This window comes from Phaethon aethereus, assembly GCF_964289735.1.
Source record: "Phaethon aethereus genome assembly, chromosome: 3".
NCBI classification, from domain to species: domain Eukaryota; kingdom Metazoa; phylum Chordata; class Aves; order Phaethontiformes; family Phaethontidae; genus Phaethon; species Phaethon aethereus.
This window is the reverse complement of record NC_138576.1, coordinates 8007133-8032445: the sequence shown is the minus strand read 5'-3', so window position 1 is coordinate 8032445 and position 25313 is coordinate 8007133. Positions and strand designations below refer to the sequence as shown.

The 25313-nt window shown below is 45.9% G+C and overlaps 1 protein-coding gene across 2 annotated transcripts in view; it reads left to right on the top strand.

The window, feature by feature from the left end:
* Nucleotides 1–1178: 1178 nt before the first annotated feature.
* LOC309403140 (protein eva-1 homolog C-like) overlaps nt 1179–25313 on the top strand; it is a gene marked incomplete at both ends in the record, with an annotated part of 234238 nt that continues 210103 nt past the window's right edge. For both annotated transcript variants that reach the window (XM_081997170.1, XM_081997169.1), the window contains one exon: nt 1179–1278. In XM_081997170.1, coding sequence (XP_081853296.1) covers nt 1179–1278 — 100 coding nt within the window. The remainder of the gene's footprint in view (nt 1279–25313) is intronic.

Sequence of the window (25313 nt, the reverse complement as noted above, 5' to 3'; positions counted from 1 at the left end):
TGCTCTAGCCTGGGTATGTTGGTTATGGCCATTATTTATACACAAAGCCTATGCCAGAGTTGCAGCTAACACTGATGACCAAAGTTAGCTTTCTGTACCCAGGGAGAACAGGGTCCACCAGTCTAGTCCACCTCTGTGTCCCCAGAGATCAGCTCTTCCAAGTTAGCATGGCTGGCTTAATGCTGCCAGGATGTGGATGCAGATCGGGCAGGATCAAGTACAGGATGTGCTTCCAGGTGAGCTGGAGCCTTCCTTTAACTCTGCAGGGCGAGCAGTGCTTGAGTTAGCAGCTCAGTCCATGCTAGTTGGAGGTTAAAGCAATTGCTATAGAGGGAGACAAGTCTCCTGTGTCTGAACACCAGAGGTTATGATCTGCATGAAAATCCTCTCTTGAGCTTGTTGGAGGGGAGAGGGGTCCAATGGAGTAGGAGTCTGGCATGGCTGGCTGCTGTCAAAAAGGAAGGATTTTGGATATATGGGTTGACACCAGTCCCAGTCCTGCAATGAGATCTGGGAGGGTTTGGTACCTGGGCCTGTGCTAAGTCTCTTCAATTGTAGGATCGCTCTCAATGGTGGACATAGCTGAAGAATTGTCCTGTCACCAGTCTGGCAGGACACCACTGCCGACACTGATTTCAGCAGCAGCTACAAATGCCCATCTCTCCAGAAATCCGTGTGAATTCAGGTGCTTTGTTTTGGGCTTCCTCCTTTGAAAATACTGCCCATCCTTCTGTCTGTCTGCACCAGAGAGACGGGATCCCTGGGTATCTAAAACAACAGCAACGGGGCTTCTCCAAACCAGCCCCCCAGGGCACCCCCCAGCTCTGCCCCCTAACCGCTTGCAGTGCCGCTGCTGGACAGCTGCACAGGAGCAGTCTGCAGCAAATTTGGGGGAAGCGATGTCTTTTAGGACCCTGGGACCTCCGCCAAGGCTCAGGTAGGTCTGTCTCATTCGTCAGCCGCGCTCAGCCGGGATTCATTCACTCCCAGGGATGTGTGTGTGTGTGAGTGTGTGTGTGTGCGTGTGTGTGCCGAGTGCTTTTCCTTCCCCGCTGCTCGCTGCGATCCTTCCAAGCAATGGGACTAACACTGTTCTCCGGGCAATGAGTACTCCTCGGCTGGGGCAGAAAGCGCTTTCCTTTTCCCTGGAAGAAAACAAGCCGTGAGGACACCTAAGGATGTGCAGCCCAGATGTGTCTCCCACCTCCACCTTCCTCAAAGGACTCCTGTGCTTGACAGCTTTCAGCAACTTTGCTAAGACTTCTGCAGACTTCTCAGGTAGGGGAGACGCGCCGACCGCGCGTGTGCTGGACGGCAGCAGCTTATGGGTGGGAGCTCTTGTTACAGGGCTCAGGAGCAGCTCAGGGAAAGTGGATGTGAGCAGATCTGGGATAGTTACGTGGGGAGTAATTTTAAGCTTTTTAAAATCAGCTCATGAAAAGCATCTTCCGAAAGAGAATACTGTTTGTTAAAAGCCTTTCTCGGCAACCCTTAGCGGAACTGTTTCAGCAGAGTTTGTCTGAGTGACTTTGGGAACAAGGAGGGGAGTAGTGTTAACTTGTATAAGTTTGTAGGAGGTTTTGTGCTGTGTTTCTCTGAGGAGTGAAAAGAGCTAGATTAGGAGACTGGGAAGGTCTAGGACATAAATTAAAGCTAACATAGCAAGACAGAGTTATTTTGTAATGGGCCAGATTCCCCTCCTCTTAAGATACAGCTCCTGACTGTTGCAAAAGCCCTCTGAGTTAAGATAAAAGAGATGTAACATGCACAGAATTAATTATATTCTGAACCTATGTTTGCTTAAACCAAGAGAAGACGTGTCTAATTTCTGAGTCTAAAAATGTTCATACCACTTGTTTTGAGTTGTGCACAAGCAGGCAAATAAATGGCACTTTGAAGGTGTGGAATCCCATATAATTTTTATAACTATGTATAGCTGCATTAGTCACTTTAAAATTACCTTTCTGCTTCTGTTCTTTGTGGATGTACATGTGGGTCAAAAAAAAAATAACAGATCTCATTTTGCAGTTGAGCAGTATTTATTAGTTTGCTCACGAATGGCTAGTGAGCATCACTTTGCTTTTGGGATATTGGTTCTAATTTTGGGTCTCAGTGTGAAGATCTAGTCTGGCATATTCTTTAGGTATGTGTTGCAAAACTCTTGTAGTGGATAAGAGCTGCCAATTATAGTTTGCTGATGAAGAAGTGCCATTACCAAGAGCTGAATCTCACCGGACTCCGGTTTCAACACATCACAACACTGCTGCTCGCTTCCTGGGAGTGCATGTGCCTGCGTGCTGTGAGGGATTTGTGTTAGAAAGGAGGAGCTTGTGGTGAAGAGTGCAAGAATATATACAGGAGCTTGAAGTCTTAATGCAAATTGAAAGGGGCTGACTTGCTTGTGGTTCAGTCTCCTTTGGAGGCAGATCAGTCCTGGGGGCTGCCATTCAAGGCCGATCTGCCTCTGAATGGAAAGGACTGAGGCATTTCCCTGGTTTTAGCGTGTTTTTATCTCTTTCTTGGCATTGAGCATTCTCTGTGCTCCTGCTTGAAAGCAAGTTAATGCAGAAAGAGTGCATGGAGTGGGCACAACAGGAGCTGAAGCTGCAATGGGTAAAGTACTGGTCCTTCTAAAATATAGATAAAGTTTGACTCAGCCAGGCCAAATTGCTAAGCATTAAAATGTGCAAAAGTGTCCCAGAGCAAGGGTACTTCATACTGTGTGTGTGCAACATAGCCAGAGACATGGAAACAAATTCAATAGGCATTGGTGATTCTGGCAGGGTAGGCAGAAGCTGTCCTTTTTAAAAAAATGTGTAAGTATTGCTGATAACAAAATCATGTTTTCTGCAACATCCAGCTGTACCGTCACATTCTGGGAGAAGAGGGGTGGCTTAAAACCCTGTGTACATGCATGGCAAGACTACTCTGAAGCAGGGTCTGTAATCCCAACAGCACAATCTCCTGTCAGTTTCCACAACTGTTGAAATCTTCTGCCAAATCCAAGCTATGTTTTCTGATAACAGGCTTGGCAAATGTCCCCGGTCTTGTTGGACTGACTGTACCTTGCAGGACAGGAAACACAGTTTTCTGCAGGAAAGGGCTGTACCCAGTGTGTAGCAGCTCAAATATAGTTTTAAAAGTTCAGGAGCTGGTAGCCACAAGATGAAAGAGGGTAGGAAAAGGTACAGCATTTCCCAAATCACACCTTAGGCTTCTTCAATATAATTTGCAAAGACCCCATTCGTCTCCCTCCAATGCTGGAGGGCATGCCCATGTGCCTCTGTGAAGGAGTAGTGGCCCTGATAACTCTTCCTACCTGATGGAGCACCTTGTCTGCAACTGTTACCCTGTATATGGTCAGCTGGCATGAGGAATGGAAGGGGGGTAGCCTTTTAACGTAATTTGACTGTAATGGTTTTTGGCCAGTTACATACTTTTTCTACACTCCGCATTATTCTGGGTCCTTCTCTGGCATGGCTGGAATTGAGCAGGTGAACGTCTTTGGGGAAGCCTTATAGCCTTACCATATGCCATCCCAGCTAGAGGTGGTGCATCCAGAACATGAATTGTCTGCATCCCAAGGAAGTGAGCAGATTTGTATTGATTATTGCTGCTGAGGAATGGAAGGCTCGCTGTGATTCTGTGAGAAGTTTCTGCAGCAGCTCGACTGCTGTCTGCGTGCTGGAAGGAGGTGACACAGGTCATTGGGATTGAATGGGCTTTTCCAGGTTGCAAATAGCAGTGCTGTCCCGAGGGAGCAGCTTATGCTCTTTGGAGAAGAATGCTTTTTTAAACTCAGTCCTGTAGACCTTGTTTAGTAACAAAGCTTCTCTGGCTTCTCACTGAAGTCAAACAAGTCTCACTTGGTTTGACTCAGTGCTGCCAGGGGGGTACTGCTGTTAGTCATAGGTCATGGCCGTTTCACAATGGGCCAGGCAGAGTACATAGATCCAGCCCTGGAAAGAGGCAGCTTAGGGACGGCCAGTCTTGAGCTCTAAGCAGATCACAAGCAGCACTGATATAATTCACACTCTGCAGCTGTGCAATAGGACTGGTTGAAAGATTTACCAAGAATTGCACACCCACCCAGTACTTTCCTGCTGGCTGGGTCTTCAAGGTGTGTGTGTCTCTTGGCTGCAGGAAGATTTCTTTTTTACATGTGTCATGAGAAGGTACCTTGAGAAGGTAAGCAGAGGTAGGGTGAACTGGGTTGCTTATGGAAAGCACAGGTAGAACTGGTGGGGATCTCCATCATCTCAGCTCCCAGGCCTATGAGTGCATGGTCTCACACTGTGGCTCCATCCCTCCTATTTGCACAGCTCAAATGCCACAACGTGAACATGATGAGTGCATGTCCTGCTGGGTACTGGTGCAATCTGAGATGTAAGAATTGAAATTCCTTTTAAGTTAAGTATTTGAACTATGTGAAGTGTTTTGAAGTTGTTTTCTTTAATAGTTCATTAAACATTGATGTTTGCAGGAGGGTGTGGGGGTAGGAAGCAGGTCCTTGGGGAGACAGTGGAGTTATCAGGCACTTTGCAGCCTTCTTAAGAAAGCCTGGACTTTCTCTCTGTGGCTGTTTGTAGTATGGATGCTTGATCTAATCTCATTCTGTGATCAGTTCTTGTGCTCAGGACTGTTTGAAGACTCAGGACCTAGTGTCATGATGTGTCACATACCCCTTATGTTCAAGGTGACACTTGAGGACTGTGATGAGATGTGGGGTAAGAGGCTGGTCTTTTGAGTCTCTCTGCTTTATCTATAAACCTTTAATCCTAATCTCAGTCCTGGCAATGAACTCCCTGAAATCCCGCCCAGCTGATAAAACTTCACCTTTGTTTTCACCCTTTTCTGTATGTAGTGGGAGCAATGGATTGTGCTGCCAGAGGAAACTATGCCATAGCTCCTCTGTGTAGACTCTGGGAGGTGTAATTCATGGGCAGATTCATGAGCTTGCTCCTTAGATGGAATAGCTTAATGAAAATGGGGCCAAAATTAGTCTTTGATGCTAACTTAAAATGCAGATGTTGAAAGCTTAGTCAAAAGCTTAGTCAACAGCTATTGCTTATATTCCATATGCTGTTTCTAGTTCCTGCCATGGGATTCCTGTCTCTGAAGCTAGTTCATGCGAACACATGTTGAATTCTGCTCTGCCCACTGTCAGCCAAGGTGACCATTTAATTTCCAGCTGCATACCTGCAGGGGATTAGGCTTATGTGTTTATGATGCCATGCTCCAATTCTTTCCCCTCCCTCAATAACTTTAACATTCATTAGCTAATTTCAGGCATGCTGGACGGAAAGGTATTGGCATCAGATCTACGTAGTTGCTACAAGTTTCATGTTAGAGGAGACAGATCCCTTTACTACTGCTGCAGTACAGAAAAGGCTGTCTGTGGACTCATCCATTTGCAGACATCAGAGAATCCACTGCAGGGACCTAAGCCAAAACTTAGGTTTCTAGGCATGGAAATAGCTTTGATGGGAGCTCATGCTTTTTCTGACACAGGAGAACCCAGCTGCAGGACATAAAGCTGTAAGAATAACAGCCCCAGTAGTGCTGCTCCCCCTGGGCCTGCTTTAATATTTATGTTCTTTGCATTATATTTGGCACAAGCTGGATGTGAGCAGCACTTTGCTTAAGGGAGCTGATCCGGCCCTGAGCCAGACGAATACTGATAACTCCCATCCACACCCTGCAGGTGAGCCCTGGGTGGCTTTTGGGAGCTCTCCCTGGAGGCTCTTCCTGACTTTGAAAGCACAAAGATTTTTTTTGTTGTTCCCCCCCTCCAAGAATGGCAGGTTTCAAGTGAAAGCTGCTTTTGCCACCTCCCTGCTAATTGGCTCAGTGTGTTTGCTGGAGCTGATGAGGGCTGGAGTTGGGAGGGGAAAGGCAGTTCTCCCTGATTGCATTTAATCAGTCAATAATAAAGGCAATTTGTTTGACAAGTCCATTCATCAAATTATCACCAAAATCTACATGCTAACAGCTTCTGAATGGCTTTAGTCAGACTTTGATATTGGCTTTGGAAACCTGACTGGGTCCATGGTGTTGTGGGGGGGTCTAGGATTTCCATGTGTTGAAAGCTGCGGGCTGGGAAAGGGGGATTTTCAAGAGAAAGGCAGATAGGCTTCCTTTTCCGGTGCAGTGGTGTAACTCAGTAATGAGGTTTGTGCTTTTGACCCCAAGGACAAACAGACATGCTTTAGACTTCATTTAAAGACTAAGCCAAACCCAGGCCACTTCCATACCTTTTCTTGGTGAAGGGCTCTGAGTGATGAGGTTGGATGGACCTCAGGCTACTGTTTGAAGAGGTTGTTGCCCCAGGGAATGTTTTGCTCCTCAGCTGGAGGTCGTATGTGCCAACCCATCACAGCTGTGTGGGCTGCAGTTTGGCTTACTGATGGAGGTCTGTGCTGGGGCAGAGAAATTCTCCTGTGCAGAGGTGACAAGGTCTGAAACCTCATCAAAGACTGGCTTTGGCCTTTTCTGGTAGTGTTCTGGAGATGTGGCTGCATGGTCAGCTGCAGGGGATGGGTCTGGAGAGTGAGCTGAAGGGGATGGCTGGGTCTGGCAGCCATGGCTGAGTGGTTCTCACAAAGGGAAGCTGCATTTGGTTTTATGTCATGTATTTCTGTCTGTCAGTGGAAGCAGAGAGATGTTGGAGAAGGAAATCAATGGGGGGATATCAAGTGCCAGTTCTGCTGCTGTTGGGAGAGGAGAAGCAGCAGCACAGAAGCTGGGGCTATTTCGGTGCCTTAGAGAGTTGTTCCAGTTTGTCATCAGGGATGCAGCTTTGTGAGCATCAATATACCACCTTAAACAAAGGTGCAAGTGTCTCTGCACTCCTGTCCCAAGGCGGGACCCAGAAAACACCATGGATTTCCCAACAGTTGTGATGATAATGCTGTGAGTGAGGACTCAGTGCTTGCTGACGCTTCAAACATTCAGACTTTACTTATACTGAGCGCTGAGGAGACCAAACTGAGCTTCAGGTAGAGAAACACGCGTTTCCAATTCTGTTTGTGGCCCTGGGCTGTGACCAGCAACGCTGCTGTTAGCGCTGTGAAAAACCATCGGTGGGTCCGGATTTGCGATGCCAGGGAAAGGAAGCACCATCGGGAGGGATGGATGGGGTTGCTGTGGGTGCCAGGATGGCTCGTGAGGGGTCCGTCTGAAACCTCATATGGGCAGTGATGTCAAGACTGGTGTGCCATACTCGAGCCATATATATGCATCTGGCTCACGTCCTGTGGAAATCCGCCGTATTAGCCCTGAGAGCTGCCAGCAAGAGCGCTCAGGGATCCCAACATCTGTGTGGCAACTGGCAATGCTTATATAGTATCGACTAATTTCTGTGGCCCAGAAACTGATCCACTGATGCAAACTTCTGTCGGTACCAGGAACACTTTATTTAATTAGTATTATTAACCCTCCACCTGCTTCCCCACCCCCAAATACACTCTGGTAATTTTAATCACTTCATAGAATCTTAGAATGGTTTGGGTTAGAAGGGACCTTAAAGATCAAAGGTATCAAAGTATCCCATGTTATCAGTATCCGCTAGATGCACAGTCTATTCGAGGAAAATGTCCTTGCAGCATTCTTCCTATGTCTGTGTGTTGTTAGGGATACAAATGCTACAGAATTAAAACAACTGTTTATGTCCTCAGGTGAAACATGTTCCTTGATTTAAGATTCTGTGAGAGCAGATTTTATATAACACAAATAGTTGGGTCAATTAAAAAAAAAAAAGGTGGGAATTTTAATGTATCCTTTCTCAACCAAGATACTTAAATGCTAAAACAATAATTTAAACTGGGAGCTGGAGGGGATGCAGAATAAGCTTGCTCTCTACAGGGAGGGGGAAAACTATGTATTTATACTTGGCACTTTTGCTGATCCTTTTATTGTTGCTAATTTAAACATGGCCTGATCTCTCAAAGTGCTTGGCATTCAGAACTGAAAATTGGACTATGCTGCATTTAGGTGGGTGCGCAGTGATTTAGGTGGCCAGCATCAGGACTGTTTACATATCTTATTTGAGATTGGTTGCTTGTGCTTGGCGTGTTTGTGCATGTCTAGATTGAACTTTCTGCTTTCTTTTCCAAGACAGCAATCCCAGTCCCTGTGGGGAACCATTTGAAGCAACTACCCTTGTGGTTTTTTTGTGTGCTCTTGTCATTCCTTTTTATCCATATACCCAAGAATTTCACAGATTCAATCTGTTTCTGTCCCTTGAAAGGTATGTGGCTGCCTGCAGGAACAGACCCAATGAGCTGCTCAAAGTGGTTCAGAGGATTTTTGGTCAGGTTGGTTTGGTGCAAGGCAACTTTGCTGACTTGCCAAGAGCTTTGCAGGATGTACAGAAGCACAGAAGTTAATCCTAGCTCATCTTCTTGTTGATTAAATCTGATATAGAAGTAATAATTTTGAACATGTTTAAGAAAACTGCTGGGGTTACCTATTATTATTATTATTATTATTATTATTATTATTATTATTATTATTATTATTAACCTAGCTGCTCCTTTTGCCTGAGGAAATTGGTGAGTTGTGTCTCTCAGTCTGGTTTTGGGCTGATCCAAGTATGCCTGGCTCAGCTCACTAACTGAGGATATGACCTCATTCATAGTAATTAACGTATGTATGTCTGCTCTTTTGGGGATGCTTAATGCTTGGCTGCCTGGAACCCAGTACGTGTCTTTTCATGTCAGAGAGACAATAATGGCTTGGCGGTTCTGAGTTGCACAGTAAAATAAATCTTGTCCGAGCCTCTTCAAATACAGTGTGGTCTTGAACCATGTTGGTAGATGCAGTGGTATCAGTGTTTGATGGGGCTCCTTTGGATGTTAAGGCTTGCTATACAATAATCACTGTTGGATCCATCTGGATCCTTGTATGAAGATGGAGCAGGATGTGTGGGACCTGCAGTTTGGGCAAACTCTCAGAGTGGTGAGGTTTCAGAGGTGTGCTTGAATCAAGAGATGATGTAGCATGCTGCAGAGGAATTTACAGTAGATGTTGTCCAAGCACTTTAGTTGTGGTGGGCAGGGGAGGTCACATCCACCTGCTGGCAAGGTATCCCACAACGTTAACAACCTTGGCAGTGCTGTGCCTCACTGATGGGGAAGAAAAGATTCTCTTTTTTTAGACATATTCCCTTTTTTTAATGTTACTTTAACAGAAGGAGGTCTAGAGGGGTACAAGAAATTTTATCAGCCACCTACAGTCAAAGAACTTCACTATATACTTTTGTGTGTCATCTTTTGACCCGGCATCAAGACACTAATTGCCAGCAGAGACACTTGTCACTCTTCCAGCAGCCCATAAAAGCACCTGAACTGGGTGTGAGAGAGGGCTGTCTTTAGGTAAGTTATACTAAACCTTCAATAGATTAGGTACCTGCTGGTGGTGCTTGTCGAAAAGGGACCATTCAGACCACCTACTCTGAGACCCCCTGTGTGACTGTGTTGTTTTATTTTCATCTGCTATTAGATGCCTGTGGTTTTGCTGCTATGATATTATCGACGTGTTGTGGTAGCCTCAGGGGTTTAAAATGGGCTTTTACTCCACCAAGTAAATATAAAAACAAACACAGCAGTGGGGGCATTTTCTGCTAATTTTTCCTCTGTGATTTTTGTATCGCACTGTGGGCTGGGGTGACCTGCATCCTGTGCCTACGATCTGTGGGCTTAGCTGTGATCCTTTATCGTTTGCTCCTCTGCGATGATATTAAGGTTGCTCTATGTCAGGTGCTATTCCTGGCATTTATTTCCCATGTTTGCTGTATTTTGCAAAGGCTTTTGGCTCACATGTTTTTCCTTAAAGCTGTGTTGGGCCAAGAGTGCAGACACTTAGTGCGACTAGGCTGATGGGTGGTAACTTGAGCTGCTGTAGCTGGATTATGCTCAATTTTGGGCCTCAGTCCTTGAGAAATTTCTTACCCCTGCGGTCTGTGTGGGGCCTGTAAGTGCAGTGTTGTCGTGAGCCTGCTGATGCCCATAAGATGCTATGGGACAAAATTCTGCACTTTGGTTTTGAAAAAGTTTAGCTTTTGTGTGGAACATTCAAAGAACACATTAAGGTTGCAAATCAAGCATTTGGAAGTTAAGAAATGTTAAAATTAAGGTAGTTTTAACTACTTGAATCCAGCCCTTTGGGTTTTTACATTATGAGTTACTCATTAAAGAGAACATGCTACTTTTTCTCCACCTCCTTGGGACTCCTATATTGTCCAGTGCACAGGACAGTTGCCTCGCAGTAATTTTCTTTATCCTCTAGTTCATTATGGCCCCAGGGCTTTATTTACCATGTGTTATTTAAACCCTGTTCTGCTTTTAGTGAGTGCCCTACAAACAGGGATGTGCCTACCGTTCTGGAAGGAGACTCTGGAGTGTTACCTGCATTACACAGCTGAGGATCCAAGGCAGAGAGATTAGCATCAGGAGCTCCAACTGCTCAATATTTCAGGGTTGGTCAGATATTGTGGTTTAATTCCAACTGGCAACTAAGCACCACACAGCTGCTTGCTCACTCCCCCCACCAGTGAGTGGGGGGGGAAGAGATTGGAAGGGTAAAAGTGAGAAAACTCATGGGTTGAGATAAAGACAGTTTAACAGGTAAAGGAAAAGACCCGCACATAAGCAAAGCAAAGCAAGGAATTCATTCAGCACTCCCCACGGGCAGGCAGGGGTTCAGCCATCTCCAGGGAAGCAGGGCTGCATCACTCAGAACAGTTACTTGGGAAGACAAACACCATCACTCTGAACATCCCCCCCTCCCCCTTCCTCCTTCTTCCTCCAGCTTTAAATACTAAGCATGATGTCATATGGCATGGAACATCCCTTTGATCAGTTGGGGTCAGCTGTCCTGGCTGTGTCCCTTCCCAAATTCTTGTGCACCTCCAGCCTACTCGCTGGTGGAGCAGTGCGAGGAGCACAGAAGGCCTTGACTCTGTGTAAGCCCTGCTCAGCAGTAACTAAACATCCCTGTATTATCAGTGCTGTTTTCAGCACAAATCCAAATCACAGCCCCATACTAGATACTATGGAGAAAATTAACTCTATCCCAGCCAAAGCCAGCACATCAGTATCTACCTTTTTCTCCAAGAGCAGCTCCTTACCCCTCCTCTCAAGCTGTGATAGTCAGGAAGAAAAATGCGGTACCTGATACACAATTTCTTCTCCAATACTGTAATGCATATATGCAAATGGACTGCAGAGGTTAACATGAGCATTACAGTTGCAAAGTCAAGTGCACGTAACTAAGTGTTGTGGGTTAACCCCCACACAGCTGCTTGCTCGCCTCTCCTTCCTACCCCTAGTAGGACAAGGGAAGAGGAGAGGGAGAGTAAAAGCAAGAAAACTCATGGATTGAGGTAAAAATAGTTTCATAACTATTGAAGGGGAAGGGGCAGAAACAAGAAGAAAAAAGAAAGAAAACAAAATAAGTGATGCAAAGGCAATCACTCACTGCCTCCCACAGGTAGACCAATGCCCAGACAGTTTCACAGCAAAAGGCAGCTGACTTACCTAAACCCCACTCCATGCCATTTTATTGCTGAACATGACGTTATATGGCATGGAATAACTCTTTGGTTAGCTGGGGTCATCTGCCTGGTTGTGTCCTCTCCCAGCCTCTTGTGCACCCTCCAATCTGTTCGCTGGGGGGGCAGAGTGAGAAACAGAGGAAGTGTTGATGCTGTGCAAACACTGTTCAGCAATAGCTAAAACATTAATATGTTATCAGTACTGTTGTGGTCACAGATCCAAAGCACAGCACTATATAAGCTGCTACAAAGAAAATTAACTCCATCACCCCCAGACCCAGTACACTAAGGAAAGGGCAACATTACACCTGTAATTTATATGTAATATGTGCTAGAGGTGGATATGCTAGCAAGCCTTCTGTTGGCAGATATGATCTAAGCCCATAAAGTACAGTTGTAAGAAGGGTCTGATTTTGTGCATTTTTTTTTGTCTTAGAGCAGTCATGCTTTGAGGGTTACTTTATTTAGGATGAGATAAGAGTAGTTAAAATTGGGTTACAAATTTGGGGTCAGTCCTTGGTACATATTCCAAGAGATCTTTAGAAATCAGTTTGAAGACATTCCCACTCCAAATTTTTGTTTGTTTGTTTCTGTCTCTTCATAGGATGAAAAAAAATGTAAATGTGCCCATTCAAAGGCACAAATAAAGATCCTCTAGTGCAAGTGATATCACTAAAAACAGAGCCCCTGGGATTTGTCCAGTTTAGTTTCTCTCTAGACTTTTATTGTCTGGGTAACCCCTTGGAAACCGAGGTTGTTGATCTGCCTGTTTCCAAAGCACGTTCGTCTCTTCATGTATCTTTTGTGCAGGGGCCGCTTCTGTTGTGTTAACACCGTTTGCTTCCTCGTTTATGTGCTCAAGCTGAATTCCAGCTCAAAGAGGTTAAAGCTTTATAAAAGTGAGTTGAGCAGGGAAGTGGCTCCACAGCTGATGATGAAGCACACACATCTGTGACCCACGCTGTGCTCGCATGTTAGTTTATTGTTAGCCTCACAATAAAGGATAGCACTGTTTTTTTGTTCAGCTAAACAACTTTGATGGAATGAATTGTATAGAAAAAAGAATAGATGAAGCCGAGCTGTTATTTGCCAAAATGTTCTTTGTTTCAGCTGCGTTGTGTGGGGCTCAGAACTCCCAGAAGAGGGTAGTCTCTATAGCAGCTATGGGGAGCTCATGGATTGGATAGGGAGGCAGAGACAGAGGTTTCAGGGGTGAAAAAATTTTCTGATTCTTCCTGTCCTTTGGGTTTGCTTGTTTTTAGCTGACAGCCCAGGCTTTCACTTTGGCTATGCTACAAGAGTAGAGGCTCTGCTATACCAATAAGTTGCACTGTAAATGCGGTTGGTGCCATTTGGCTGGGATTTGGCTCAGAGCTAGCATGCACAGATCGTAGTTAGTGCATTTTGGCGGTGGTATAGCCAGTGGCTGGAGTGTAAAGGTCTATCAGCAGCTGCAGGAAGCTGAATGCTTGGTGTTAGACAATCCATTTTTCTTGCTGGATAAATGTAAATTGCTTTTTCTTTATCTCTCTTTTCTTAAACATTGTCCATATAATTGGAGGGCAGGGTTCAAGTTCAAACTGATAAGATTATTTTGCTTCCCAAAGCTGCATGACAATGGTCCCCTTGGCAAATTAAGCCATGGACCTCTTTGTGCTGTAATGGGAACCAATCTCATTAGAAACAGAGCTGGATTAGTGAAGAGTCAAACCTACCATACAGATACGCATTCTGACCCCAGCAGGCCTGAGGTGCCTTTTGTTCACTCCAGCCTCCTCTGCATTTTCCCATCACTTACACATCTGTGTGGTGGAGCTGGTGGTGATTATTTCTGCTCAAGAAAAACCTGCTGGGGGGTGAAAAGGAAGTTGATTTGCCAGCGTGAGATCACAATATGAATTATGAAGTGATTTAAAAATGTTTTCCTTGATTTAAGTCATTGGTGTACTGATTAAGATGCATGTTGCAGGGATTGGAGATTAAGGACCAGTCTTCACTGGTTTGACCTATGAGACAGAAGACGATCCTTTTCTGCCTCTCAGCGTTACTCTCTTCTACAGATCAGAAAATCTGGACCTATTTACTCTAACCTCTCCAATGTTTGGACACAGGAAGCTCCTTCTGTTGGGGAAAAGAGACAAACCTTTTCACCTGTGTTGGTTCTGTCTGTCCTTGGCAATAGTTATCGGCTCTTGATGGATTGTGTGTGGACTGTCCAAGCTGCTTTATCGAGCAATTGCGACCAAGAGCCTTGAGCTGGCTGAGTGCACACTGGTGCCAGCAAGAGAGCAGCACGACTGTGCCTGCAGCAGCCTCCTGGGGAGATGTTGTGGCTCAGGAGCAGTGCTGAGCTGTGAGGATGTTACTTCTGGAGATGCTCATGGGCATGCCCACGTTGGCCCTAGCTCAGTGCTGGTGGTGTACATGCTGCTGTTGTCTGTTGTTTTCTTGCTTCCATTTGCATCCCCATATTCTGCTTTTGGGATCCACCCTATCTATCTATCTATCTATCTATCTATCTATCTATCTATCTATCTATCTATCTATTTGTATTATCTGCAATTTTTCTTCTTTCTGAGGTCCCTCAGCTCTGGGAGATGACAGGTGCAGCCCTGGCTGATTCCAGCTGCTCTCATGAGATTGAGCCATGCTAAGGATTCTGTGGGGCAAATCCCACAGCTTCCCATGTTAAGAGCCATTTTCTGATTCTTAAGGAAATCCTTATGCCCTTCTTGCGTCTCTCCAATGTCCTACCTCTCTGACTGATCTTGGAGTTATTGCCTGGAGCTTGACTCCTGGCTGGAAGTTCATGCTTGAAGCAATCTGGCAGGGAGGCAGACTCTGGACAGTGTTTGAAAGTGGCACCAGTTATTGCAGTAATTTGTTGCTATTGATTAGCCTGGAGGCTAATGCTTAAGTGGTGAGGAGTCCTGACTTGGTGTGTAATTCAATTTAAAGCACTGGGGCTATTCACATGAGGGAGAGTTGGCTTCTCTTTATGACCATTCCTGATGGATATGAAGTGTTTTTTGTAAATAAATGTAATTACAAGAACAAGGGTTAACCAGGATAATTAACACTGCTAAGCTATAGACTCTCTCTCACCAGCCATGCTGCAAATAGACAGCTGAAGAAACAGATCTGTTTTCTGTTCTCATTACATTTCTGGATATATTTTAAGGTTTCTCAGAAAGACCGGAACAATGAAACACCCTTTGACAATAGCAATCTCTTTTCTTCATGGCACAGCCTGAGCAAGCATTCAGACCCTTTCCTTCTGGGATTGCTCATTTCCTTTTTTTCTCTTGAAATAAAAACAATAGTCCCCCAAAAGCACAACTTCTGCAGTGCTGTGACAGAGCCATTCTCTGTCGTTCTATCAGGCAGGCATTAGATGGGACATTGTCTTCTGTTTCTCAGGGCGGGGGGAAATAGAAAACAACAAAGAAACCCTTTTCATATGTTCTTTTAGTGCTGTCAAAAATAATAACTAATGCCCACCCTGAATTTCTCTTAGTGCTTTTTCAGAGCCTTCCATCCTTTATGCACACAGGGGAGAATGAGGCATGTGGGAAAGAAATCACATACAGTGAAATAAAGCATTGTCAAGCCAATTGGAAGGCACGACCCTTGGGTGTCCTGAAATCTGAAGCTGTAGTCCCAGGCCTGGCTCAAGCGTGAGGGGAGCCTGTGATTAAAGACACTGTCATAGAGACCTCCTCTGTGTCCCTGCCTACACAGCCTTGACGCTCACCATGAGAGCCTGGGGTCTGTGGGACTCAGCCTCTGTTTCCCTGCCTTTTTTTTTCCCCTGCCTTTTGATTACATGTTTCCTGAGTGTCTCCATGTGTCTTTTACTGTAGCTTGATTCCTTGCTACTTTTTTGGAGCCCAGATCCTATAGTTACCTGGTGACTTCTAAATAGTTTTGGGACTGGGAAGTTGAAGGGTGTGTGTACTGTCCTATTAATAGTGCTGCCTCTTTGAAGACTTTCTGGTACAGAAAGGTCTCCCTAAGTAGATACATAACTTTGAGCAGAGGGTTAGATAGATAGTCCCGTCTATCTGCTGCTTGCAAATGAGTGGTTTTACTTGATCCTGTCTGTGACCAGTTAGATGTAGTTACTCCTGGAAAGGATGCCTTTATTTGCACTTCGGCAGTCCAAAGCATCAGAGTAAGTTCCAAAGGAGCATACAGAGGGTTTACCCACATCTGTGAAGTCTGCCAGCAAATGCTTTTCATGAGACACTACTTCAGCAAGTTGCTAGCCTGTAAGACCTATGGTGGCTCCTGGCATAAGCCAAGGCAGCAGACCTGGGAAAAGGTAAATGTGCAGCTGCAACTGGTGGGAGCATTTTCTTTGCCACCTCGGCCTCACAACGGAGGGTTCTGATATTACCTCCTCCGGTGTCCTCATGACTCTCTTGCAGAGGTGGTACAGAATGAAAGACTTCTACTGCTTTTTTTACCACTGGAGCTGTGGTCCAGCTATGCCTGCTCTGCTCCCCAGTGCAGTATCAAAATTCACTTGGTCCAAACTTTAGATGTTGTCTTACAAAGGGCAAAATCATCTTGACCCACCTTGATGTCCAGGAGTAACTTTATTGCAGCCTTTCAGTGTTTAAAGGGAGTGCCTCCAAAGAAAGGCAATAAGGCTGGTGAGGGGTCTGGAGCACAACTCTGATGGTCTGATGAGGAGCGGCTGAGGGAACTGGGGTTGTTTAGCCTGGAGAAGAGGAGGCTGAGGGGAGACCTTATCGATCTGTACAACTACCTGAAATGAGGTTGTAGTGAGGTGGATGTCGGTCTCTTCTCCCAGGTAACAAGCAATAGGACAGGAGGAAACAGCCTCAAGCTGCACCTCAAGGTTTAGATTGGATGTTAGGAAAAAATATCTTTATGGAGAGGGTGGTCAAGGATTGGAGCAGGCTGCCCAGGGAACTGGTTGAGTCCCCATCCCTGGAGGTATTTAAAAGATGTGTAGATGTGGTGCTTAGGGACGCGGTTTTGTGGTGGACTTGGCAGTGCTAGGTTAATGGTTGGACTTGATGATCTTAAGGGTCTTTTCCAACCAAAATGATTCTATGACTGTAAGAAAGACAGAGAGAGACTTTTTACCAAGACATGTAGTGATAGGACAAGGGGCAACAGTTTTAAGCTGAAAGAGGGTAGATTTAGGCTGGACATAAGAAAGAAACTTTTTACGATGAGGATAGTGAGGCACTGGAACAGGTTGCCCAAAGAAGCTGTGGATGACCCATCAGTGGAAGTGTTCAAGGTCAGGTTGGACAGGGCTTTGAGTAACCTGATCTAGTGGAAGGTGACCCTGTCTATGACAGGGGGGTGGGGCTAGATGATCTTGAAAGGTTCCTTCCAACATAAACCATTCTGTGATTCTGTGGTCGTAAGAGATTTCAGAATTGTCTTGAAACTCAGACCTGTCCTTTTGTGCAAAAGCCTTCTGCTGACTGAGAACTACTTTTCTACTATGGGGTTAATGATGGCTGCAGAGTGCCATTAGTACCCTGAGTGGGATGTTACCCTAGTATCCATGCCTGTTGGATGCAGAATTGCCTTTTAAAGACTCTGTCAACCTTTTCAGTGTCAGGGGATTAGTACAGACCTGCAGTTCTGGATCTGCTGGCCGAAGTGACCCAAGCTATAAAATGCTGGATGGAGAGGGAGGCTGGCTAGATGCTTGATCCCTTGTTCTGGGACCTTTCTGGCCCATTTCCTCGCATAGTTTTCTGGAGGAGATCAGAGCTGCCTCCATCCCAGCCGTATGTCATCGGCTAAATGGCAGCACTGATGGATGTGGGGGGAGATCAGGCTATTCCCTGAACACTTGGCCTGATGGTGTTGGGGCAGGAATGAGGTCAACACCCTTTTCTGCTCTTGAAGGAGTGGCTATCAAAGGGCAATAACTTTTCATTTAGGGCTATTTCCATTGATGACAATGAGCCTGGTTTGCATTGCAGAGAAGCTGTCATGTAAATGGTGCCTGTCTCGTGTGATAAAAGAGCTCAGCTGTGCTCTAGCCCCTGTGGGATGTGCATTGAGGGTAAAAAGTTGTCTTAGACATTAGGCATGTGGAAGGCACACTTATCACAGAAACGTGGTGGGGAGAGGTAGGGAAATGTCTGATGGTGTATTTAGGTAGAGATTCAAAACGCAGGAGATTTGTGGACAGAGGTGGAAAATTACTCTCCCAGGATGTTCTCCATCTGAGTCTTGCCTGGCCGTGTGAGTGGAGCATCCAGTCCTCCTGATGCCCAGGTGTGAGCAAAGCTTGGTGTGTTTTGAGTGCTCTGGTGAAGGCTGTTTTGTTCTCAGTCTGATGGCTTGTTCATGCTAGTGCTTTAGTGATAAATGATTGTTGGTGTTTCTAAGGAGGCTTTTAGGACTGCTCTGGAAACTTTATGATCTGTAGTAGTAAGGTAAGGCTGCAGGTAAAACACCTTGGAGGCTTGGTGTGCCTCCAAGGCAAGACAGGTCAGGTGCTTTTTGTTTGTGACTTAACTATAAATTTTCTAGCTTTACTTGAAAGTTGTAATGTTTCCTCCCTCTTTTACCTCTAGTTCTGAATTTCCAACAGGTCTCCAACTAACATGTTCAAGCGCACTCAGTCTATCAAGAGTAATTCACAGTTACACAGCAATGATCATTCATGGCTGTAAAAGCATTTTACTGTAGAGAATAAATACTGATAGCCCTATCTTGCAGATGAAGAGACTCAGGCACAGATTGTGCCATCAGCAGTGGGATTCCGTTTTCCTTCGCTGAACCAAAGACACCTTCATCTCGCCTAGGCTGTTCCTCTGGACTTCCAGGGGATGCATCATCTGACTTGCATTATATCTACATCTAGAGATCACTAGCATCCCGTGATTGCTGGTTTCTCTCCATTGACCCAAAGAAGGTCCAGGCAGCTAGTTTAAACTAGATGGATCCTGCTCAAAGTCACTAAACTGGAGAGCAGTAAAGCTGACAACCTGAATTCCAGCCCATCTCCCATGCCTTTTTTAGTTCTTGGCACTTTGCGGATATGCAGTGGATATAAGGTGAATCTGTAACTCCTCCTTTCTTTTTTTTAAGACACTTTTTTTCAGGAAATTTCCTACTAGGGTGGTGAGGTATAGAACTGGAATACCACCTGCTGTTAGTGTCCTTACAAGTAATGTCTGTGTAGTAGATTGCTAGCCTTGCAGTTGCTCCCTTACTATAAGGAATGCGAGGTAATACTCCTTGTTTAGCTCTATCAGAGCAGTGCAAGCTCAAGGAGCGAGGAGACTGGCCTCGGTAGTTTGAGATTAGTGTGTTTGTATTTTCTATTTTTCACTTTCCAGCTTAAGGGCATTCATTAATTGTTTTGATGTATGTGCCATCTCCTAGTCTTATAAATGCTGTGTTGTTCTAAGACCAGAATGACATTCATTCACTCTGAAACAACCTGGGGATTTGTTTTCTTGGGTGTTGTAAAACAGTCTAGGTATAAATGCTGCAATTAGGAGGTGATGGGCTAATCTCATTAGTCAATGGGAGGAAACATTGGGGTCAGTGGGTTGGATAATGAAATCTGAAGATAAATTTTGATGTGCCAGATGGCCTGGCATAGTGGTTCCACTAATTTGGGAGGAAGAAGAAGCAATAGTAGCTTTGAAGAACAAAAGCTGTAGCAAGAGGTGGCATGTGATTTCTCTGACCTAAAAACTTGTTTATGTGATGTCTCAGTTGAGTGCAGGCCTGTGGGATTCATCCAGGCCTGCTGTCTTTTTTTGGCTTTTTGGCCGGTTCTGGGCAGTAAGAGACAGGCCTCCAGCAAAAGTTAATGAGGCGCTGGCAGTATATTGCTGTGCTTGCATGATCAGTGGCTCAGCAAGAAGACATAATCCTGACATCTCATTCTTTTGGAAGGGACTGATAATAGAAATATCTTTGTTCTGTAGGGAAGGTTGTGTTTGTGGTGTACCCTTATGCATAAATATGTAAGACTTAAGATTCAGAAATACTGATACTTGTTTTTTGGGATGACATTGTAGGCCCCTTCAGCATAATGCTTTGTTTGGGCTCAACTCTTAATTTTCTGGAATCAGTCCTTTCATCTCCACTGAAGTAGGCAAGAAATAGCTGTTCGGGGGCTAAAAAATAGAGAAAAAAGTTTGCAGTTTTTAAGAGTGACCTCTGACATAGACATACCTCTATTTTGGCTTCGCCCAACCTGAGATACTGTCACCAGATTTTGCTTTCGCAGAGAACTCACTGGCTCCTTTCATACCAGCACACGCTGATGCATCAGCACGCACTGAGGCACTTCCCATCTCGAGTCTCTCTGCAGGGTTGTGGCCCAAGAGACACCCCAGATGTAAGTGGGAAGAAGTTGGATACAGTCCTCCTCCTTTCCTCTTTGCTCCGTGCTCAACATAAGCACTCATTCTTTACCTTTCTCACCTACTGACATCACTATTTTTCCAGGAAACAATGAGCAGGTTTGCCAAGCTTGGCTGTATTGCCTAAAACAAGAGCTGAGGAAATCCAATTGCACGATCTGGCCACCTTACCTGGCAGCACCCTGGTGTTATTTTCTTTTAGCAAGCATCCAGTGCAGGCAAAGGCTTGTCCTGGGCTCTGGGCCATTACAGCAGCTCTAATGATGAGTGCCCAAGCTTCTAACAGTCTGATAAAAGCTCTTAGTCTTTGAAGCAGTGTCCAGAGTAGTAGCCAGACTTCATCTGGCCGTGAAATAATGAAAAGTGTATTTACGATAAGAAGCCTTATTGAAAAATGCACTTGTAACTGGGACGCAGCCAGTCCGCACTCTCTATCTCCTGGCAGAAGGGAGAGGAGGAACTTTTTCATGGCAGTTTAGTGTGTTTGATATTATGAAAGCTCAGTGGGCTGCATCTTCAGTGAGCATACAGTAACATAGGTATGACAGCAGCAATGATGCAGTGATAATGATCTGTATACAACCCGAAAGCAGCTCAGGTTAAACACAGCTGGACCATTCTCCTAGGATCCTTTACCATCCCCATAGAGTCATATGGGCTGTAGTTTCTTAGCCCCCATCTTGAGTCCTATTTACATTATTGTGCGTCAAAACCAACATTTTACCCTAAATGCCTTAAACACTCCAGCACTTTGAAATGATACATATGACTTGGCCACTTGCAACCTAATGTCTTCCTAAGAGTGCACCATGTGCTGGAAGTAGAATTTAATGTGAAAACATTAATCTGGCAAGTGTCCTCCTCCTCCTCCTGCAAAGGGTCTAGGTTGTGCTGCTGGAAGGGGACCCAACTGCCAGGCAGCCCAGCGAGCAGAGGCACTTAGTGGTGGCAGGGAAAGTCCCAGAGGAGATGCAGCTCCGGGGAGAGGCTGTTATAAATCACAGTGGCCCCGGCTGTCGGGCAGGGCAGAGGGGAGATTGATGGGGTGGGTGGGGGAGCTGAGGCAAGGAGAGTTCAAGCATCACCCTGACCCACAAGAGGGGAAAATAGCCCCAGCCCTCAGCAAGGTTTGATTAAAGCCTGCTGTTCCCTCGGAGGGGAAAGGTCAGGCTCTGCTTTGTCAGGAGCCTTCAAACAAAAAAACCTGTTTATACAGGACCCACCCCTGTACCTTGGGAGGTGGAGGGTAAATGGGCTTGGAGACATTCAATGCTCCTCTCTACGGTAACATTTGTGTCAATGAACAGTGGAAATTCAGAGTGGGTTGGTAATAAAGGCCTGGAAGCAAGTGGGCAGGTTAAAACTCCACATAAACATTAACTGTAAGTGTTATATTGGTGGCCCAGGGATGATGCTACTCGGTGCTTCGGTTTCCACAGAGAAGGGACGGGATGTGTTGGAGGGCGGTGGTTGCTACCAGCACGTACTCGGACTTATGCCTGAAGCAGGGCACTGCTGTACCTATTGCTGCACCCTCGCAGCCTGAGCGTGGTGCAGGGTGCTGCTGGCACCTGCGGAGAGGGTTTCCACGCTTCATTGCCACCTCTGTGCCGCAGACACCCCGACGACTCCACGTAAGGTTTTGTCAGCCCTGATGGCAGAGCTGGAAGTGAGATGCAAACTTACTGTGTGTCTGGGGACTTGCAGCCAGGAGGACAGTCGTGTAGGGCAGAGGTGTCTGAATTCCCCGCGCTGGAGGTCTCTGCCAGAAAAATTCACTTTCTTTGCTCCCAGGCGTCCTCTTTTCTGAGTCCCCCCAACATGTGGGCAGGGAATAGCTTCTGGCCATCTGGACTGTTATGGTGACCTGCTCCCCGTCGCACTCTTTCAGAGGGACTCTGTGGGTCCCTGTAACGTGATGGGTGCTTGTCCAAACGTCGTAAGTTATGAACACTAATGCGTCTGTCACAAGTATACACATGACAGAAAGAGGGGTACTGGGAAGCAGATAGGGCTTTCATGTCCTGTCCTGCATCTGGGTTACGCTCGTGTTGTAATTAAAGCTGTTTGAGATGAGGGGCCTGTGTGATTTGCCCTAGCCAAAGGCTGAGCACCTCTGCAGCTAACCAAAGTAGGAACTGGCTGTTCAGGAACTAATTTCTGTGCGAATGATGTTTCCATCACAGAAGAGGAGGCATAAAAACAGCTTCAGCCGTATGATTTTCACCTACCCCCATACGTCTGTTGCAGCCTCTCCCCTCCCTTTCTGCCCTTACGCAGGGGAGAAGCCGAACCAAGTACAGCTCAGCCAAGCATGGGCAATCTGGCATCTCTGCTCTGGTCCTGCACGGCTTTTATCCATTTGAAAGTTACTAGTATAGAATACATTGATTAATGGCCTAGTAAATTAATTGGCAGCCTCTGCAAGTTGCTTTGCAGCTGATGGCTGCAGAGAGCTGTTGGAGTGGAAAAGCATAACAAAGTGCCAACTTACTAGGCCGTGACAGTGCCTGCTGTACGGCAGGCGTTTTCCTAACAGGAAAAGAAACAAAGGCATTTGACTGAGGAATGTTGCAGGCAGAGACTGACTCACAAGCAGGGTGGGGAAAAAGAATTTTAAAAAGCCCCAAACAGGGGAAGAAACCCCAAATGTGTAGTTCAAACATGAAGGTGGCACTCTTCACATAATGGAGTCTTCGCCACAGGATTGTAGCTCAAAACTGAATTTGATTTGATTTTACAGAGTTTGATTATATAGTGTTGAAGGGAAGATGAAATCTGAGGCTGTGAAAGTCTCTGTCCTCCTTTTTCTTTCCAAGGCAGTATAGACATAACTGATGTCCCTCGGGTCCATATTGGGACCAGCACTCTTTAATATCTTCATCAATGACAGAGACAGTGGGATCGAGTGCACCCTCAGCAAGTTTGCAGATGACACCAAACTGAGTGGTGGAGTTGACACGCCTGAGGGATGGGATGCCATCCAGAGGGACCTGGGCAAGCTCGAGAAGTGGGCTCATGTGAACCTCATGAGGTTCAACAAGGCCAAGTGCAGGGTCCTGCACCTGGGTCAGGGCAACCCCCAATATCAGTGCAGCCTGGGGGTGAAGGGGTGGAGAGCAGCCCCACCGAGAAGCACTTGGGGGTACTGGTGGAGGAAAAGCTGGACACGAGCCAGCAATGTGTGCTCGCAGCCCAGAAGGCCGACTGTATTTTGGGCTGCCCCCAAAGCCGCGTGGCCAGCAGGTCGAGGGAGGGGATTCTGCCCCTCTGCCCTGCTCTGGGGAGACCCCCCTGCAGTGCTGCGTCCAGCTCTGGAGCCCTCAGCACAGGAGAGACATGGACCTGCTGGAGCGGGACCAGAGGAGGCCACAAAAATGCTCCGAGGGCTGGAACAGCTCTGCTGGGAGGACAGGCTGGGAGGGCTGGGGGGGCTCAGCCTGGAGCAGAGAAGGCTCTGGGGAGACCTTATTGCAGCTGCCAGGACTTCAAGGGGGCCTACAAGAAAGATGGGGACAGACTTCTTAGCAGGGCCTGTTGTGACAAGACAAGGGGTAATGGTTTTAAAGTAAAAGGGGGCAGATTCAGAGTAGGTAGAAGGAAGGAATGTTTCACCATGAGGGTGGTGAAACCCTGGCACAGGTTGCCCAGAGAGGTGGTAGTTTCCTCATCCCTGGAAACATCCCAGGTCAGGTTGGATGGGGCTCTGAGCAACCTGATCTAGTTGAAGATGTCCCTGCTCATTGCAGGGGGGTTGGACTAGATGACCTTTAAAGGTCCCTTCCAACCCAAAGATTCTATGATTCTATAAAAAGCAAAGTACAGGCTGTATCTCTGCCAGCTGCTGCTAAGGCGCTGGCCTTTCCCAGCTCTCCAGAGTCACTTTCTGATCAGTAAGCAGAGCAGTGAGTGGGAAATATGTCCTTAAAATGTTCCCTGTGTGTGCCAAACAAACTGCTGATACTAAATACCAAAAGTGAAAAGTTTCTGTTCTGTAACTGAGATTCTGGTCTTTGTGGGGAGCAAAAGGTGCCATCAGGAAAGAGAATAAATGAGACTAGTTGATGACACGTGAAATAAAAGCTATTACATCATTTTTAAATGTCATGGAGCGCATCCTCTCGTCTTCCTGATGCATTCATTCAGCTGTTTTTTGTGGGCCACGTTATTTTGTTTCTCCAGTTTTGTTATAGAAGCTGTTGAGGCTTGAGTCATCTAGATATTGCAGGAAAGAAAGAAAAATACCTTGGTCTGAGGTGGTTGCTTGTGTGAAAAGCCTGTTTTGTAATGATCCTTTCTTACCAGAGGGACTGGAATTTAACTTCTTTTTCTGGAGACACACTCCAGAAGTCAGTTCCTCCGAATGGTCTTTGAAATACGGTGACTTAAGAAGCATCTTAAGGAAGTAGGATCTTAGCTCCTGCTCAGACTCCTGGCGGCTTGGTTGATTTTTGCTGGGAAGTAAGGATTTTAAGCAGGACTCAAGAACTAAATCTTGTATTGAATCTGAGTCTGAGCCCATGTCACTTAAAGTTGCTGGATGGTTTTCCTTTGGAATAACTAATGGAACAAAGCTTCGCTGTGGGAGTCTAATCTTACCAAAAAGGAAATCTGGCTTTAGGGCTTCTGCAATCAAAAATGCTGCAGCGTTGTAATGCAAGAACTTCATCTGCTACTTCAAAGTTGTTAAAACAGAGTTTGATGGGTTTAATTTTATATTCATTCAGAAGTGTGGTCTTGTTCTGCAGTCGGGATGGGGGAAAATGTGTACAGGATTTGTGGATGGGGCTGTAGCAGGAGAACAGATTTCTGGCACCATGGCTCTTTCCCCACCACTTGCCCTGCTGTCACTCTGCCTGCTGTTGTGCGAAGGCCTGTGTATGAGGATGTAAGAATAGTCTGACCAAAATAAAGTTGAACAAATTGTTTGGAGGTGAGAGAGAGAGATAGAGGGGCAAACGTCTGCTCACTTGATGGGTGCTAGGCGTTCTGTTGTAATGAAAGACCAGGAGTATTTTACTGAAAGACCTCACCATGACTTTCTGCGCATGTCATACATCCAAAGTGGTCGATCAATAGGAGGCATTATAGGAAAGTAATGTTAACTTTACTATTTTGTTTGGTCTGATTAGGCCACTGACCTGCTGCCGGACTATTCACTTGACTGCCTGACCCCAAATGGCTTTGACTGGAAGAGTGGGAGTGTGTCTGCTCGGAGATTATGTGCGTTGGCAATGCGGGTTGTGTGGTCAGTATTGACAGGTGTGATAAAAGCTACCTTTTCTCCTCATGGGGAAAGAGAAGAGCACCTTAGTGCTTCACCGAGCAGATCTTTACTTAAATACACGCATGCCTCACACCAGTTTATGTGA